This window comes from Drosophila obscura, unplaced genomic scaffold (genome assembly GCF_018151105.1).
Source record: "Drosophila obscura isolate BZ-5 IFL unplaced genomic scaffold, ASM1815110v1 contig_1, whole genome shotgun sequence".
NCBI lineage: Eukaryota > Metazoa > Arthropoda > Insecta > Diptera > Drosophilidae > Drosophila > Drosophila obscura.
In genome coordinates this window covers 7,117,792-7,136,309 of record NW_024542679.1, presented here as the reverse complement: position 1 = coordinate 7,136,309, position 18,518 = coordinate 7,117,792, and the positions used below count along the sequence as shown (strand labels likewise).

At 45.7% G+C, this 18,518-nt stretch overlaps 2 protein-coding genes across 2 annotated transcripts; one reads left to right on the top strand and one right to left on the bottom strand.

The window, feature by feature from the left end:
• The first annotated feature begins 41 nt into the window (after positions 1 to 41).
• LOC111072215 (larval cuticle protein LCP-17) lies at positions 42 to 682 on the top strand. Its single transcript, XM_022363942.2, has 2 exons — positions 42 to 159; positions 240 to 682. The coding sequence occupies exons 1-2, from the start codon at positions 148 to 150 to the stop codon at positions 594 to 596; spliced, it is 369 nt and encodes a 122-aa protein (XP_022219634.1). The 5' UTR covers positions 42 to 147; the 3' UTR covers positions 597 to 682.
• A 1,064-nt stretch (positions 683 to 1,746) lies between these two features.
• On the bottom strand, positions 1,747 to 3,644 carry LOC111072214 (diphosphoinositol polyphosphate phosphohydrolase 1). The gene is made up of 4 exons (XM_022363941.2): positions 3,514 to 3,644; positions 2,786 to 2,884; positions 2,560 to 2,715; positions 1,747 to 2,492 (listed from the first exon to the last, which is right to left on the bottom strand). Exons 2-4 carry the CDS (start codon positions 2,882 to 2,884, stop codon positions 2,211 to 2,213), a joined length of 537 nt encoding a protein of 178 aa, XP_022219633.1. The 5' UTR covers positions 3,514 to 3,644; the 3' UTR covers positions 1,747 to 2,210.
• Between the last annotated feature and the right edge of the window lie 14,874 nt (positions 3,645 to 18,518).

Here is an 18,518-nt window from a genome sequence, read left to right as displayed (position 1 = left end):
TAGGTGTAGGTCAGTGATCGTCCCCAGCTCTGGTATAAAACGGTCTCTCGGCTGTGCTCTCGACATCAGTATCAACTAAAGCCGCGTTCCGCTTGGATTCCCCCACACACTTTTTATTTAGGTTTCACATCAAATACTTCCTCAGCCATGTTCAAGATCGTAAGTATCGTTTAGTGATAAATGATTCGAATGCGATAATAGAGCTAACCAGCGCATATTTCGAACGAACGGATTTATAGGCGCTAATCATTGCCCTCTTCCTGGTGGCCGTCACTGGGGCCGCAGATGAGTCACATGCCACCATCACCAAGTACGAGAATGAGATCAAGAACGATGGCAGCTACAATTGGGAGTACGGCACCTCGAACGGCATTCAGGCCAAGGAGAGCGGTGTGGGCAGTGCCTATGCGGCAGGATCGGTGGCATACACGGCGCCCGATGGACAGAACATTCAGTTGGAGTACACGGCCGACGAGAATGGATATCAGCCGAGGGGCGCACATTTGCCAACGCCGCCACCGACACCCGAGCACATTCTGAAGGCTCTGGCGTACATTGAGGCACATCCGTTCACCAGGATTCAGCTCAGGACTTAGTTGCCTCATTTAATGCTTAGCTCTAATTTAGCACAATTTCCACTGCATACACAAATAAACATTAGATTAACATTAGTGCAGCGCTTGGCTCGTGTGTGTTTTGTTTTCTCTTTATTTTGTTGTAAATCATTGAATAATTGCAACAATTCTGTGATATAATTTAGCGTTCCGATTAAAAGAATTCCTGCTCAGATTAGTTTGCAACTAATTTATGAATAATATTCATGGATTGGATTGGATCATAGAAATAATAGACATAGACACAATTGCCATAGTTCGTTCGATTGGTAGCAGCTCCTTTTTAAGTGCAAAAAAAAAAATAAACCATTATCGAAAAAATGATACATCAAATTGTTCATTTAACGCGTTTTGTTGTGTGTTGTGTGTATGTGTGTATCTTGTATCTCTTAAATCACATCATCATGCCGCATATCCACTACACTCGCTGTGTGTGTTGGTGTTGGTGTTAATATTACCATAATTCATAATTATTATTATTGTTAGCCATATTGTGTATGGTTTTTTGTTGTTGTTTGTTTATATGCTTTTGAAAAGTACAACGTGCACAGTATCTTAGTAGTTTGAATTAGTTCTTAATATGTTTGTTGTTGCTTTGCTTTGCTTTGCTGCTACTGGCTCTCCTCTTACTAATTTCACGCTTTGTGTGTGTGTTTTTTTTTGTTTTTACAATAAGTTAACGTTTATCTTCATATATATGTATATATATATATTTATATATATAGATAGATATATTCTTGCATAGGCAACTGGTTGTTAATTATAATAAGGTTCTCTAATGATTCATTCTGTTAACAGAATAAACATCTCTTGTGGTGTGTGGCAGATTCAGAACGAAATACATTTCGTTAGTCGCCGCTTAAACATGTTTTATTGTTGGATTTGTTTTTTTTTTCTTTTTTAGTTGTGTTTAGGCCGCTTAGCATAATTGTTTAATCGTCAGTTAATCAAGTTGTAGCATTTCCAATTGGTATTTGAATCAATTAAGAATGCCATCATTTTTGAGTAAATTATAAAAAAGAGATAGAAAAATCTAATAGTTACCTTGTTTTGCTTGTTTTAGTTTTCTCTAGTTTTAGTTTTTGCAAAAAGTGCTATTCGCTCAAAAATTATTATATTTTCATGTTTTTTTTGTTTTGTTTTGTTTTGTTTTGTTAGTTATAGATCTTGAATTACATTTAATTATTTAGATGCTTTACTCATCCGCGAACTCACTCACTCACTCTGTCTCTCTCTCCCCCTTTTGGAGAGTACAATCAAGTAAATTTAGTTCCATTACAAATTACTAAAGACATAAATGAACGCTTGCTTAAACATAGGTTCAAGGATACGCGGCGGATAGGAGGCTGTATGGGAGTAGGGTGTAAGGTGTAAGGGTGCGTGTGGGTGGATAACATACATATTGCTTAATAAACATAAACTATAAACTGCCTGTCTATTTGTAAACTTCCAAAAATGTCAAAATGTGCGCGGGTTTGAATAGTTAGTTAGAATACATTTCTCGCGATTGGATGCGTTGTTTTGTGTGTGTGTGTGTTGTGTGTTTTTGAGGATACGTGTGTGTGTGTGTGTGTAGTACAGTTGTGTATGGGGTGTTCATGCCGTTGTTGGCGATGCAGCTGGAGATGAGGCCACATTGGTCAATTTGGGCGGATGCGTGGCATTCACCACACGATTCGTATTGTCCCGCGTCTTCGAGTGCTGCAGCTGCATCAGGTAGTGCTGCTGGGTTGGCTTGTGCAACGCCAGCCGGGACAAGGCATCGTCGATGGTGAACCACTGCCGCTTGCGTCCAATGCTGCGCGAGTCCTCCCACTCCTCCAGCTCCTTGGTGACATTCATGACAAACACTTCAGTCCGATGCATATGATCGTTATTCTGTGTGGTGGCAGACAATAAATCAATTCTATACGAACATCAGTTGCATTTGTATCGAAATTCAAACCTCGAATACGCCTAGACAACGTCCCAGACTGCCAATAACGCCGGCCTCCTCGAGCACCTCGCGTACAGCAGTCACAGAGGGCTCTTCCTCGGGCTCCACGCCCCCGCCAGGGACGATCCAAAGTTCCGGACGCCTCGACGAGGTGACCAAAAGGACCTAAAAAAACGACAGTCAACGACATTTCGAATCGTGATTATAATAGATAGATTGAAAGCTTTACACTCACCTCTGCCTCATTTTCGGCCCGCACACAAATGCAGGCAGCCCGTCGCCTGAAGCCATCCTTGTCGTAGATTCTCGTTGAGTTGGGTTTCTCCTTGACCATCTGAAAGTAGCAGAAGCAGCAGCAAAGAGTTCATGAGTCCCGGTGCACATGGATTGGGATTGGGAATTGATTTAGGGGTCCACCCTGAATCCCCCCTATATATTTCTTCCCATTCCCCAATGTCCGTATGTGCGCTTAAAAATAATTATGGCTGATAAACGCTCGCACCACAAGCTCTCAATATATCATTTTATGGCTGTTGCCTTTAATTTGAATGTGCGCGCACATGAAAATCGTGATTCCGTTCTTATCAGATTTGCGAGATTGTCCCCGGCTAGGCCAATCGGCAAATTGCAGCGCCAGACCACAGAGCTTATCAGTCCCGTCCCGGTCCTAGAACCGGTGCGGGTCTTGGTCACTCTCAGCCAATTCTGCCTGTCATGGAAAGGTACACACACATTTCCAATGGATAACAACACACATTTGCAACTATTTAACAATATCGTGAAATAGTCAGGAAAACGTGTCGGCCATTATCGATGCCTCTTTTAGCGGGAGCCAGTATCAGAATAACGGATCACCAAAAGCGGAATTTAGTAGGGTATTTGCTAGTCGCGCACTCTAGCGCTATCACTTTTCTGGTGGTGCGCCAACATCAGGGAGGGATTGGATTCTCGGGGGCTGCTTACTTTTCCAAGTTGTGTAAGTACGCTGGGGGCAAACGAACGAACGAACGAACGGCAGATGATGACTTCTTAGGCACTTTTAATTCTCCTCCTCCGTTATCTCACTCTCTCTCTCTCTCTCTCTCCGTCTGTATGCTGCTGCAACAAGTGTGTGTGTGTGTGTATATGTGTTTGTTGGAGGCGCGCAGGTGTTGTGTTGTACTGGGGAGCCGGTAGCTGCTGCTGCTGCTGCTGATCTCGTGCCGCCTTCTGCAGGCAGGTGCTTCGCTGTCGCTTCTCGCGCACACAACTCGCGGTAGGGAAAACGGGCAAAAATGCACAAACAAAATATAAACGACGACAATTCTGCGCTCGGACGTCACACAAAACCTGTCGCTGTAGTGGTGGGTGTCGTCTGTATGTGTGTGTGGCGTGGTGTCTGTTTGTGTGTGAAGTAATAACGCAAAAAAAAGAACGGTGGAAAGCGAAGAGAAGGGGAAAAGTGGGAGAACAGAAACTTGTTGAAATTAAACGAGACAAGAGAAGAAAGAACCAAAATGAAGAAGAAGGAAATAAAGCGCAGACAGGGCAGAATTATTTAACTACTGTGCAAAGATTGCATGTTGTTTTTGTTGGTTTTTGTGTGTGTGTGTTCTGTGTCTGTGTGTGTATGTTCGTCGTCTCTTTGTCCTGGTTATCCGCTTCTTCGATGCAACTTTTGCTTCTTCGTTGCCGACGCACAAGTGTTGCCTTATCGGCAACTTTCCATTGCTCCACCACCTTTCTGCGGCCGCTGCTGCGGATGGATGGGGATATTCGATACGAAGCGGTTTACGGTTCACAGTTAAAATTATTTTCACTTATTTGGCCGCCAGTTGCACGCCGCGCGAGGGCATCGAGGGCACTATCGATAGTATCGATATTTTCATATGTTTGGATTGTTGGCTGCTATAAATTACGAAGACAAATTTGTAAACAAATCGACAGGTGGCATCTAAATTTTACAATGAGATAGATCCTAAAAGGTTTCAATGGTTTTTTAATAATTATTTAAGCCCGATACTATTACGATAGTATCGATTGTTTTTTTTTCAAAACATTCAAAGTTGATATTCCTCGATTTTGATATTCGGTTTAATATTACCAGCTAGCTGGGACTCTCAGACTTAAAAAAATAATTTTATCCGATAGATACATAAATTTTCTACAAGATTGGCAAGTTTTCAGAAGTCCTTTTTCATTGGATTGTTTACATATTAAGGTTCAAACAAAACCGCCAAAGCATAAAACGTAAATGTTGACTAAATGTGACGTCATTGTTGCTGGCCAAGCAAGTTTCTTCAATGCGTATGGGCTTTTGTATACCTTATTTCCTATAATTGATGTTAAATGTTTTGTTCCAATCTACATTGAAACATTATTTATAATTTTATCCTAGATTGACTTGTTTTTTACCTATTAATGCACATGTTTGTGTTTTATATATACATTTATCCCGGTTCTGATACCTCTTATTGGAACCCGTGGGCTGCAAACTTTCGTTAATATCGTTAAAACAGAGACTTAGTAGTTCCTGCATTAATTGGATCACCATGAAAGCGCTGTCTTTATTTTTTGTGCGTTAAATGAGGTTGGCGGTCATAAGTATATTAATATATGGAAAAATAAATATTTTACTTGATTTGTTTTATCGAGTGTGACTTGGAACCTCAGAAACCTCAGAAACCTATTTAATCAGGTTAGTAACCAGTAAATATCAACAAAAGTATAATTAATAATTATTTAAGCCCGATACTATTACGATAGTATCGATTGTTTTTTTTTCAAAACATTCAACACTATCGATGGCTCAACTATCAATCGTTTGACACGGCAGTGCTGCCGATTCCGCTTTTTTCCCCCGTAAAATCTGTCTTTTTTCTACATTTCTGTCGATATACTTTAGAATTTTTGTATGCTGACATATTATATGAAAATTAAACCCTATAATTCCCAATTCGATATTTGCAGTTGAGGGTAAATGGTATTGTAATTATAAAAGTCCAATTGGAGCTCCTTTTGAACGCAAAAATGAGCCAATCAATCTCGATATTTTATGTAATTAAGCTGCTGGTACACTAATTCAAAAACTGCCGTTTACCCTTGTTGACGCTGCCAACTCGTCTAAGTGTTGTTACTGGCGCAAAATATTTGTTGTGGCGCCCTCTATTGGAATGAATAGGAAATACTTACTTTGGATTGAAGTTCAAGTAAATAACACACCATGGCGCCACTTGTCGAGGTAGATAACATGTAGATTAAATAGCAATTCTACTTTAAAAAGCGTTAATTTTTAAAACGTAGCCTCATATGATTAAAAACTTGTTAATCATTTAACACAATTAAACACATATATACGTGTGTATAGCATGGAGCTAACTTTAAAGTCGCTTTAGCTGTTCAGCGTACGAATGAACATGAGTTACAGCCCCCCTAAGCCCCCAGGCGGTGCACCCTCTGTACACGCGGAGTTGCACATTTTTGAGTCCTTGCCAAGGCAAAGGCAACGCACGAAGCCCAACCAGGAACAAAAGGGGGGAAGGGTGGTGCCGACTTTATGGCCAAGGAAAGGAGCTGCTGCGCGTTACCCGAAATTTGTTTCTTGTTCTGTGTTGTCTGTTGCTGTCGCAGGTTTTGTTGTAAGCTTTTAATGCAACTACTTAGCGGGGTGAGCAGAGGGGTGCTGGGGTGCTCGGGGGTGAGTTTCTGCCACACGGCGGCGTGTCCTTGGCATCGCCTTAACCATTTGTGCTGGCGGCTCCTCCCCCAATCCACGAGGCGACACATTGGCCCTGGCCCCTGCCTACTGCCTACTGCCTGCTCTGCTCCTTGATCTCTCGTGCCACGTTTTGTGCTGTTGCAAGCAAAAGAAAATTGCTTATTTCTTAATGCATTTGCCATTTCCTTTTTTTGGCTTTTCTTAGACAATGCTCCCACCAAACCCCCCTCCAGCCATGGCTATGAGTTATGGCCACAGTTTCCATATCCATATCCATTTCCATTTTCTTTTGGGTGACCATGCAGAAGTGTTAAGCAGTTTAACGCAACGCTTTTTTCTATCTCTCTCTCTGTGTCTCTGTCTCTGTCTGTCACAATTTGTGGCACATCTTTGGATGTTAATTTTTGGCCGAATCGATCGGCTGTTTTGGCCTCCTCCTCCGCCTCTGCTCTGCCTCTGCTCTGCCCCTGGCTGATGGTGTGCTGGGGCGGCACGCTTTGCTGCACATAAATTCAATGTCATAAATTTTGCAAAGAGGCGTCGCTTTGGCTAGCAAAAAACTTTGCCTATTTGATGCGTTCGGGTGACCTCAACCAGCGGGGCGAGAGAACGCGTGGCGTGGAGATGCGACAAGGCTGGCAAGTTGTACTATGTAGCAGGGAAAGTCACGACAATCCATAAATAGCTAAACAGATCTCAAAGCGTAAAGTAGATCTCCCCCGAATCGCTGGCATCGAATGTTTCCTTTCACTTATGGGAGCCCCGCCAGCAGTTCCATCTCTAATCCTTTTCCCTGCCCCCACTTGTTTCGTTCCCTCTGCCCTGCTTCACGAATCCATGGACCAAATCAAATTCCACTTATTCTTAGCCCAATCCTTTTTGTTTTTTTTGTTTTCTGCTTCCTTTTTGGTTTGCAATTTCTGGCGCGTTTTTTTCATGCTTTCGTTCCATAAAATTGTTTCCCTTTTGTTCGTTACGCTTTGCTCTCTCTCTCTCTCTCTTTGCCCATTCTGTTGCTTGCTTTCCGGGCGTTATCCTTGCGGCTGTTGTGGTCAACGTTCGTCCGGGCGTTATCCTTGCGGCTGTTGTGGTCAACGTTCGTCCTGCCTGTCTGTCGGTCTGCCTGCCTTTCGGTCGGTGTGTCATTGTCGTTTCTGCTTTGCTTGCCACATTCTTGGGGCAACTTCATGAATTTAAATGAACTCTGGGATGCCCCCAAGTTACTGTTAATTGAGCCGGCAAATCGGGGGGTGGTGGGGGGATTCAATTCTCCACAGCGAAAACCAATTCGAAAAGTTGCTGACTCTCCTGCTGTCTCCTGCTGTCGCAGGTGTTGAAATCTATCGTTAATTCACTAATCCCAGCCACAGCAGCAGCAGCAGCCACTTGCCACTTGCCACTTGCCACAGGCCACACCACGCCCCTGTCATCAGCTGCTGCAGGGGGGGGGGGTGAGGGGGAGGGGGCGCGCGTGTCCAAACTTCTAAATGGAGGCAACGAAGCTTCTGCATTCTGGCAACATATTGTTTCATTTTGAACCCCAGCCCCCAAAGGCAGAGCGCTCAGGAGTCACCTACAAACGCAATTTGGCAACAAAATTCAACGAAACAGACACAAAACAAAACAAAACAACGCAAAGCAACAACTGCAACAGCAGCAACAACAAACGGATTGCTGCTGCTGCTGCAACAATGGAGTGCCCAGAATTATACAATTTATGCGATTTACGAGGCGGCTGCTCCTCCTGTGTCGCCTAGTCCGACCAGTCCTTCTTCTGGCTGCCTCTGGTTGCTGTTGCTGGTGTGTCTCCTGGTTTTTTGCCTGGCCCGAAAACTATTTCTATTGCTGCGGCGCCGACATTCGCCTGGGCAAAGGATATGCCGTATTTCCGTTTACATAATAAATTTGCTAACCACGTTGTGTCGTCCTCCGGTTCTGGCACTCTCATTGCAGAAGGAATGGCACCTCCTTCGCTTGCAAACGGCGGCGGCGGACTCTTATTGTGGGTTGCAGCCAAGTCCAATGCGGCATCCACATGCCACCAGCGCCGCCGCCGCCGCCGCCATCGCTTGGCATCAAGTGCTTTGTGGTTTGCGCCCTGCCTCTGGCTGCTCTGCTTTGCTCTGCTCTCCCCTGAGGTTGAGAGGTCGTGGCATGCACACACAAGCTAAAAAAAAAAGGCACAAGAAATGTTGGACAGCAGCCGCAGCAGCAGCAGTCGGAGACGGAGATGGAGATACAGAGACGAGACCTTTCTGCGCTTTATATAAACTTTAAACTCGACACAACTTGTGTGACACTCTGGCAGTGCCGCACACAGCAAGTGGGGAAGGTGCCACAGTTTGAAGATTTAGGCTTAGGCTTCTGCCTGCTGCTGCAAGATTGAAGCTTTGTCTCTGTCTCTCTGGCTTGGCTGCCTCCAAAACGGATTGACGGAAGTCAAGTGGCGCGGCTGCTGAATCACTTTTGCTTGATAACTGGGCGGCCGGCGTGGCCAGTGGCATGGCCTCTAATTAATCAATTAAATGGCAGCCACAAACGAGAGTGCGCCTCCATCATTGAGGAAGTTGTCGCCGTTGCCGCCGTTGCCGCCTCTGGGGAGTCGTTCGCTTCCGTTTTCCGCTGGAAGTGAAATCTTTTGCAAGGCGGCGGCGGATGCCATAAAAATGCCAGCCATCAGCCACAGCTCAGTGGGCAGTGGCCAGTTTAGGGCGTGGCACCCTCTACCCACATAGATCCATGCCACATGCAACCTGCAACCAGCTTTGGCTTTGGCTGCTGTCTCGTGGGTTCATTCACCCATGGATCCCCGATCCTGCTGTCTGTCTGTCCGTCTGCCTGCCTGTCTGTTTTCTGCTGCTGCTGCTGCTGCTGCTGCCTGATGCCTGCTTCTTCCCGTTGCCGTTCTACTAATGGCTTGCCACACTTTACATTAGCGTCACAATTTATTGGCCAACTGCTGCGCCGGCGCGCAGACGCTCCACAGACGCTGCTCCTGGCCGGCCCGGCCCACTTGGCCATTTGCTTTACGCATTGCTTGGTAGCTAAAATGGTCATAATAATAATAAAAATTTTCTGCCAGTCGCCAACGCGTCGCATCGATGCCGTAGCTCCAGTTGCAGCAGCCGCCAGTGCATGCCACCAGTCCATGCCGCCAGTCCATGCCACAGCCTTGGCATTAGAGCCTCGCAGTCGCTATCGAGGCGTTTGAGCGCATGTTTGACGCATCAAATGATGACGACCACGACGACAACGGCGACAACGATGAGGATGTGGATGTGGATGAGGATGAGAATGATGATGGGGGCAACAGGTCTCTCTCCCTGTTCTGCTCTCTGCTCTGCCCAGCAAACGAATTCCCCGGACCAACTCCCAATGCGCCGACGCTGCCGCCTGCCCCCCAGGGGTGGCAGCTTCCTTCTCCCCCGTTCCCAGTGCGTAAGCTCAGGAGGCGACCGGTTTATGTCAAATGTATTGACAGGTGCATGCAGCATGCAGCATGCAGCATGGAGCGACGTCTGCTCCAGATCACTGAAAACGGTCTCGGACGATGGCTCTCAGCTCTCTGATGTGTCTGCTCTTGGCTCTTGGCTCTGGGCTGCTGCGGGGCCCAGCAGATACGAGCAGTCAGCGGTGGCTCCCATCATCTGCCACTCGTGTGTGCGTCGAAGCTTTGCACTGTTTCGCGTTTGTTTTGTGGATTATTTGGTGCTGCTATTGTTGTGCTTTCAGATCTTTCATAGATATCTGAGCTCATAAGCATTGTTGCCTGCCTTTATCTGACATTTATTAACACCTTAAAACCATTTTTAGTTCATAGTTTAAGTGCATTTTTCACTCTTTTAACCATTAGGACGCTTTTGCCGCTTCAATTTCTGCACTTTTTCGAAAATAAATCACAGTTCTCGTTCTTTATGCCCCAATAATATGAACTGGAACTCTTTGAGGCCACAGCTTAATGGACTTTGAATTTTTAAATTCATTTACTTGGATCTTTCGTTGGTAAATCACAGTTCCACTTGTTCTGCCATTTTTTATGATCTTTGTGTAGTTTTTATACCCGTACTCAAAAAAGAGTTAAGGAAAGAGAAGGAAACGTTTCCGACCCCATAAAGTATATATAATCTTGATCAGCATCAATAGCCGAGTCAATAGAGACATGTCTGTCTGTCCGTCTGTCCGTCTGACCGTCTGTCCGTCTGTCCGTCTTGTTTGACGCCTGGATCTCAGAGTCTATAAAAGCTAGAGGAACCAAATTTTGTTTCCAGACTCATGTGATATCACACTGCTACAAGTGTATTTAAAAATTTCGCCCCGCCCCCTTCACCTCCCATAAAGGACGAAAATCTGTGGCAGGCACATTGTTAAAGATACGATAAAACTAAAAACGCAGTATCGTAGAGAATGACCATATCTACCAGACTGCCGAATCTGAATCAGATCGGATCATAATTATAGCCATAATGAAGAAATGAATTTTCAGTTGCTTCCCCTTCCCCCTCCTGCCGACGACCATGCAATTAATTTTCCTTCTCACTCGCACACTCTGCCGCGTTCAGTGCGCGAGCAACCCCTATCGGAGGAGATGTAGAATCTAAATGGTACATGTATAATCTACATGTTAGATGTAGTATATACATAATATATGTAGATGTAGATAACAGATGTAGCAAAAAAATGTAAAATGAAAACATTTTTTTTTTTAATTCTAAAATTCTAAAAAATCAGGCTCAAAAATTTATATAGTGACTGAGTACGGGTATAAGTAGAGTCGCGTCTTTAGAAGCGACTCGCACGTTCCTTCTCGTTTTGCATAGCTTTTATTCAGCTCAAAGTCTGTACTTGGCTCAAAGGAATTACTAGTCCCGCCCGTCTTATGATCGAAATATTGTGATCCCTGAAAGGAAAAGGAATCACTGAAAGGAGGGGAGGAGCACTACTTACATTTGAATTGATTTGCGATAGAGATAGACCCATGTCAATATAGTCATGAATTTATGTTTAATAAATGCTCCAATGCTGCACATTGACTCTCCCCTCTGTGTTTGTGTGTATCTGTGCCTGTATCTGTATCTGTGCCTGTATCTGTGTGTGTGTATTCCGCATTCCATTCGTCCGGTAGCTATTTTCTCCACTTCCACTTCTGATCCTGCTTCTCCACCATTTTCAGGGGTAGAGTGGTGGAGTGGGGTGGATACCAACACCCACTAAAGCCGAACGAATGCTCATTGTTGCTGCCACAAATAGCCCCACGTTCTGAGCACTATTTGCCTGGGCTTTCCGCCTCGAAGTTGGGTTTTGGGTTGGGTTTCGCCTGGCTTTCGCTTGGGTCCAACGGCCAGCGAGCATCGTTTGGCGGCTTCTTTTGTTGGCTTTTGGTCAGTGCAGTGCGGCGGTGCACAGTTTTTAGATTATTTGTTGCTGACAGCTTCATGAAATATTTATTATTATGGCCGTCTCTCTGCCGCTCTGCCGCTCTCTGCCGCAGCGGCAGGTGTTGTTGCATGGTGTGTGTTTGTCTGTCTGTGTGTGTGTGTGGGGGTGAAGGCGGTGGCATGTGGCATGTGAGGGTGCTGGATGCCCGCCGATTCCCCATGGACTCGGACATAGGCAAAGCAGTAAAGCAGTTTGGCTACCAAAATTGAGGTGTTTGCCTCCTTTTTGTACTTGAAAGCCGCCGAATGCCGCATCCTCCGAACGGTTGCCGAACGGATCAAAGACGCGCGCTGCCGTGCAAACAATGCTGCGTTAAAGGTAATTGTTTGTCAATTACTTGACTCGCGAGCAGTCGCAGGAGTGGCCACAACCAGAGCCAAACCAAAAACCGCCGCGCCACACGAATCGGAAATCCAAAGCGCGTGGCTCTGTGCCACTGCCACTGGCACTGCCACTGGCACCGCCTCTGCTGTGGTACTCTGCTGTTCTCCTTGTTGGCTCGCTGGTTGTGTCTGCTGGTTTTTGGGCCAATTATAGGCAGCAGCCGCGCGGCTCGTTAGCATATACCAAATCGCATCCGTATTGCAATCGGCATCGGCATCGCGCATCGCGCAATCGCACGCCGATAATCGCCATCAAGCAAGCGAGTGAGTGAGTAAGTGAGAGAGAGACAGAGAGAGCGAGAGAGGAGTGTAAAATTATTTAATTCCCGCTTATCGCAGCTGCCGATGTGATGCTGCTGACTGCCTGACTGCCTGCCTGCCTGCCTGCCTGCTCGCTGTTGCACCTCCTTCTGGGATCTTCTCCTGGGATGAGAGAGAGAGTGTGTGAAAATGTGTAGCAAGTGGTAAGACAATGATATCTGCAGTGGCATAGCTTTGATATTTGCTTGCCGCTTGAGTTAGGGTATTAAGGGAGGGCAATGGCAACTTTTCAACTTTGAATGTAACTAGTCCTTTTGGGCATAGAATGGAGTAAAGAATGGAGTAAAGAATGGGGGATAGAATGGAGGATTAACTGAAAGATAGAGCGAAGGTGTTGCAGGCAGATTGAACTAATGAGAGAATAAAATAGAAGATATACAGTAGAATGGGGGAGAATAAAACTGATAACGCAATAAAGGCTGCAACGCATAGTAAAGCGCAGAATAAACCAGAATATAGAAGGGAGAATAAACCCCGATTACTTAAGATAACCCTGAACACATTCCCTAAGTACATAATCCCACTGAAATATTAAATAATAATAAATAATAAATAAATAATTAAATAATAATAATAAATATTAAATATTAAATAATATTAAATAATAAATAAATAATTAAATAATAATAATAAATAATCAATATTAAATAATATTAAATATCAAATCTATTCGACGCTCATTGCTTCATTTGTTAGATGCCCCCAGAGCATCCCGCATTCACCTGTGCACCCCAATAAAAATCTCCCACAATTCGCGCATCCAGTAGCGGCTGTGGCAGTGGCAGTGGCATTGTTGCACCGTTTCGGACTCTGATTCGGACTCTGATTCGGCGGTGCTGGTGGCTGTACGAGTGTATGCGTGCGTTTGGTTTACACAGAAAAGTAATTTCGAGCATGTCGCTGCAATCAGAGAGAACGCCGCCGCCGCCGAGTGAGAGATGCTTTGATAGAGCGAAGAGTTTCCACGTTGCACAACAGATCACAGATCACACAACAGAGAACAGAGAAGAGCTTCGTTCTCCTTCAGCTGAAGGTGTTGCACAGACAGCTGTTACTGTTGCAAAGCGACTCCTGCTGCTGCTGCTGCTGTTGCTGCTGTTTGCAGAGCAGAGCTCCTTAATTGCCTGCAATTTTCAAATGCTCGAAACGCATTCAATTTATCAACAAGCAGAGTCCGTCGTCGTCGTCGTCGGGCCGAGCCGTGAGCGAATGAAGGAAGGCCCAAGCGAGTCTCGGGCTGGCGCAAAGCAGGCGCAGCAAAGGAGAAGCTCCCAGGAAGAATGAAGAATGAAGCAGCAAGTGACACTTTATTGCCCGATAACTATAAATTTATTGAGATTTATGCAGTGCCGCTGGCAGCTCAAACAAATTAAATGGGAAAATCTCAACAATTATTGATCACTTTCCGTTGCTTAATGCCTTAATGAGCCTGTGTGTTCCCGCCTAATGAGCGATCACATCCGATTCAACATCAATTTGTTGTCAATTGTTGGTGCAACAAAGAGGGAGAGAGGTAGAAAGGGTTGCCTCCCCAACCCCCACATATGTCTATCCCTTGAATAATGTGGCATGCGGGTGCGGGTTGCATTTGGGTTAATCATAAACGAAAACCCAAACCAAAAACAAAAACAAAAAACTCAATTGGCTAAAAAAAAGGGCGTACTGTTTGGAGGCGTCGTCAGCGGAGACGTGTGGGTGTGCCGCAGCCTCTCCAGACAGCAAAATTATGCAAATTTTTCCAATGCTCCTTCTTGCTGCTGCTGCGGCTGCTGCTGCTGCCCCTTGGAATGGTCTCTCTCTCACTCTCTCTGTTCTGTCTCCACACAGATTGGAGTCTGGTCTGTCGTCTGCTCTTGTGGGTGGACAATGTGACACGCGTCGTCGTGAAAAACAACAGTTTACTCGGCTGCCAGACTCCCATTCCCATTCCCAACACCAAAACTCCAGCTACAGCTCCGCAGCTCTGACTTCAGCTGCAGCTCTATCTGTGGGTCTCCGTCGCTGAGGCATATGGCGGGGTCCCTGGGTCCAAGGCACCAGACAGTTTTTACTGTCTTGACTGCAAAATTTATATTATTTCATGCAATTTGTCATCGTTTTGCGCGCGCGGAGCAGTGCGGAGTGAGGCGCGGAAAGATGACTTCGTTTGGGTCAAATCATTCACTCGTTTTCGATCCACGGAAGGATGTTTTTCGCTGGCAGCACCAAAGGATCTTCCTGCCATGATTGTGGAGGGGTCTTTGTTGCCTTTTCATTTCTTCCTTTGAGTTTTGGGTTCATCCTATTGGGTGAATGATTTGAATGGTTGCTGTCTAGCCCAAGCTCCAATTTTGAACTATTTGCTTTACCAATTTTCCACTTAATATCTTGATACTCTCTGGCAAATGGGTCCAAGGGAGTTCTTTAGGCAGTTTGAAAGTTATTTTGGGCTTTATCTATTTTAAGGGATTTCGTTTCGCTTTGGCCTGAAGAGCAGAAAGAAAAGGGAAATAAAAATAAGTATCCATCTAAAAAGTATTATATTCCAGATTATTCTATTTAAAGGATCTCAAGGATCTGCTCATAAAGTAGGAGAAATAATATTAGGAATCTGTTTATTCCTTTTCTTCTTCGATAGAATAATTCTCCCACTTTTTGTATTCATTACAACTAAAACCCAATAAATATATGTACACGTGTCATGCAGCAGTGCACCTCTGCAGCAGTCTTTCACTGGAACAAGCGCGTGGCTTCGCTGTAGCCTGAGGCAGGGCAGGCACTTCCGTTAGTGTATTCCCCAGCTTCGTTGTCTTTTTGTTGAATGTTTTGTTCCTCCCCCATATGCTCGTATGAGTATTATTTGTGTCTGTGTCTGTGGAGTGGAGTGTCTGTGCCTGTGTCTGTGTCTGTGGTGCGACTCTCTTTATGCGACATTCAAAATATGTGGCACATTATTGTTGCTACGGGGATTGCTGTTGCTGTTGTTGTTGCTGTTGCATTTACATGCATTTATGAGTTATTAAATCTTGTGGATTTATGAACTGTTTGTGGGCGACGGCTTTTTGAGCGACGACACGCGAACTATGATGGCATGGGGCTGGGGCTGGGGCTGGGGCAGGGCATGTGGGTGTGGCAGCCAGAGTGACAGGCGTTTAAATCAAATTTAATGAGCATTTTGGGGCAGGCTTAGAGATCGTGGAATTACCCATTCTTAATAGAAGGGAGAAGCGCTTTTCTGCACTTTTCTGGGAGTTCTATCATGGGTTGTTGGGGGGCTGTGGGGGGCAGCGGCAAACATTGAAATTACACTAATTAAAATGCAATAAAATGTCTCTAGAATTGCGGTCAATAAATCATTATGGCCGGGCAGAGAGCGCAAGGCAGCTCCATGGCGCGGACAATGGCCAAAAGATTCAGCAGAATCAGGAGAATCAGGCGAACAGAAACGAAACCCGCAGGAGAAGTCACAGAGAAGGTGCCACAGTGGCATTGCCGACAAAGGAAATGTGGCTGCAATTTGCTTGAAAAAGCGATGCGCTCATCATCATTAGAGGTGTTCTCTCTCTCTCGCTCTGTCTCTCTCTCTCTCGCTCTCTGTGGCATGCCACATCTACTATATGGTCGTACTATTTGCTTTATGATTTTGTTAATTCAAAGCCATAGATTGGGGAGGCTGTGGGAAAGAGCAGCCTCGCGCAAAAAGGCTGATTAAAATTTCCAAGCGCAACAACTTTTGGCCAACAAATTCTATTCTAGAAATTATGCTGCAATTTGGGCAAAAACAATGGCGGTGTATCCGTTCGATCGTTTGGCTGTTAATCGGCAATCAATAGCAGCAGTCCAGTCTCTCCAGTCTTCGATTCGGGGGTTGGGGGGTTGGGGGGGCTGCCAGCAGCAGCTGCCAGAAGGCGCGCCCATTAAACATAAACAAAATTAAGTGACCATTAAAATGCCATAAAACTGGCGGCGTTCATGACCATGTTGCCTCTGCCTGTGGATTAACCAAAAAGCAATGAATGCAGCAGCAGCAGCGGTGCAGCGGTGCATGCACCATGGTGCACCTATAGTATTTTTCGTATCCTACCCCACCGATCGGTCGGTCTGCTCCAATCATTCGGCCCACATAAATCGTGTACTCTGCCGCTTGTAGCTTTCAATTTGTGACAAGGCTAAGGCAAAGCCATTGCAGTGTGGAATGAGGCCTGGGCCTGGGACAGGAGTCTCCTGCAACAAAATGGTGCGTGGGTGAGGTGCCATGTCACAGGAGGAGCAGCAGCAGCAGGAGGAGCAGCAGGAGGAGTAGGAGTTGGAGTTGGAGGAGGCCTGTCTGACCGCTTACGCAAAAATGTTTCAATTAAGTTTTGAAAGAGATCTTAAGAACGAGCAGCAAATGGAAGTAGCAGGAGCAGAAGGGGAAACTGTAGAAGAAGAGGGAGTAGGAGAAGAACAGGGAGTAGGAGAAGAACAGGGAGTAGGAGAAGAACAGGGAGTAGGAGTAGGAGTTGGCAATGGATAAAGCAAAGATTGGGATCTCTGGCGCAGTTGGAGTTGCATCCAAAAAATTTCCAGTTCCAGTTTCAGTTTCAGTTTTTTGCCACCATAAGCACCGGATGTTGGCTCTGAGAAATGGCCATGCAGCACGCAAATCATCAGTGGAGTGGAGTGGAGTGGAGCTGCTGCCAGCCCCCCGCAGCCCCCAGGTGCCAAAGCGGCGGGGTGGCTAACTGCGATCTGGCATCTCCTCTCCCTGGGATCTGCTCTCGATTATTGCTCAGTGTTTGAGCGTTTGATTGATTTATCGGTTTGGGAAACTGCCCGCTAATTGAGTTATATTTTATTTTATTTGAAGGCCCTCTCAACAAAAGCCAATGGAAAAGTTCTCACACTGTCGTCAGCCACATCAATGGGCTGCCCATTTGACGTTTTGACATAGAAATGAGTCGCGAATTGTGATTCAATTGGGGCACTAACTAAGGCTGAAATGGGGCGCTTAAAAGGTGGCTGGTACGCAGGCTTAAACGGCTCAAAATGTGGCTTGAACTATGGTTCGATTGGGGCTCAAACGCGGGCTGGTAACCTCGCTTTATATGGCTAAGACGCGCCATTAATTGCAGCAGTCGTAGAGCCACAGACACAGTCACAGCCCTAAATATTTATTGTCAATTATTGTTAGTTTAATTGTCAATTATTAAAAATTGTTTTCACAATTTTGCTGGTGGGAAAAGGCAGCACGCAGCACGTTGCACGTTGCACGCTGCGTATGCGCAATCAATGCGTAACCTCAGGTGGAAGCGAGCGAGCGAGCGAGGGCCTGGCTTGGCCTGTCAGTGGCCCTGATCTTCACATTGCAATTTAATGGACGAATCCAAGATCCGAGGCAGCGGTAATCAATTACCAACAGCAGCAGCTGTGGCACGAATACCCTTACTCACAGACGGGGCATGCCACACTCGGGGAATGCCTGGAATACCAGGCAGCAGCAGCAAAGTGTACCGCCACTTCGTTGTGGCTTTACTTTTGTTCGCCTTTCACTCATTTTTACAACTTAATAAAGGCTTCGCGCCGCTGTTGGAGTTCCCAGATGGAGCAGAAGCTTGTGGCAGATGCAGGTGGCGGCTGCTGGTTTGGTTTTTTTGTTTTTCGTTTTTTGTTGTTGTGTGTGTGGCACAGTTTGATATTGATATATGCCACAATATAACTCTGCTGCTGCTGCTGCGATGATGATCAGGCGGCTGCAATCAACGACTTCCACCCGATTGCAATCTCTCCATCAGAGAGAGAGAGAGAGAGAGAGAGCAGCTCATTATTTATGGGTAGAGGGGAGGGCGTTGCCAATTGCTGATTTACACAGCAGACAGTAGATGCAGCCAGACCATCGATCTACAGCAGATCTACGGCAGCTCCAAGACCGAAGACCGAAGACAGCAGCAGACCATCTAATCCTAGATTAATCGCACAATTAACGTGGCTCAAAATATTTCGAATATTTGCCAAAACAATTTGTCTTTCTGTGGGTGCTGCTGCTGCTGCCGCTTTTGGGCCAGAAAAAGCAATAAGCCAACGCGTAAATCAACAGAAAACAGGCGTCAGCAGGAGGCAGCAGGCAGCAGGCAGACAGGAGGCACAGGAGTAACAAAGGACATGCCACAGCA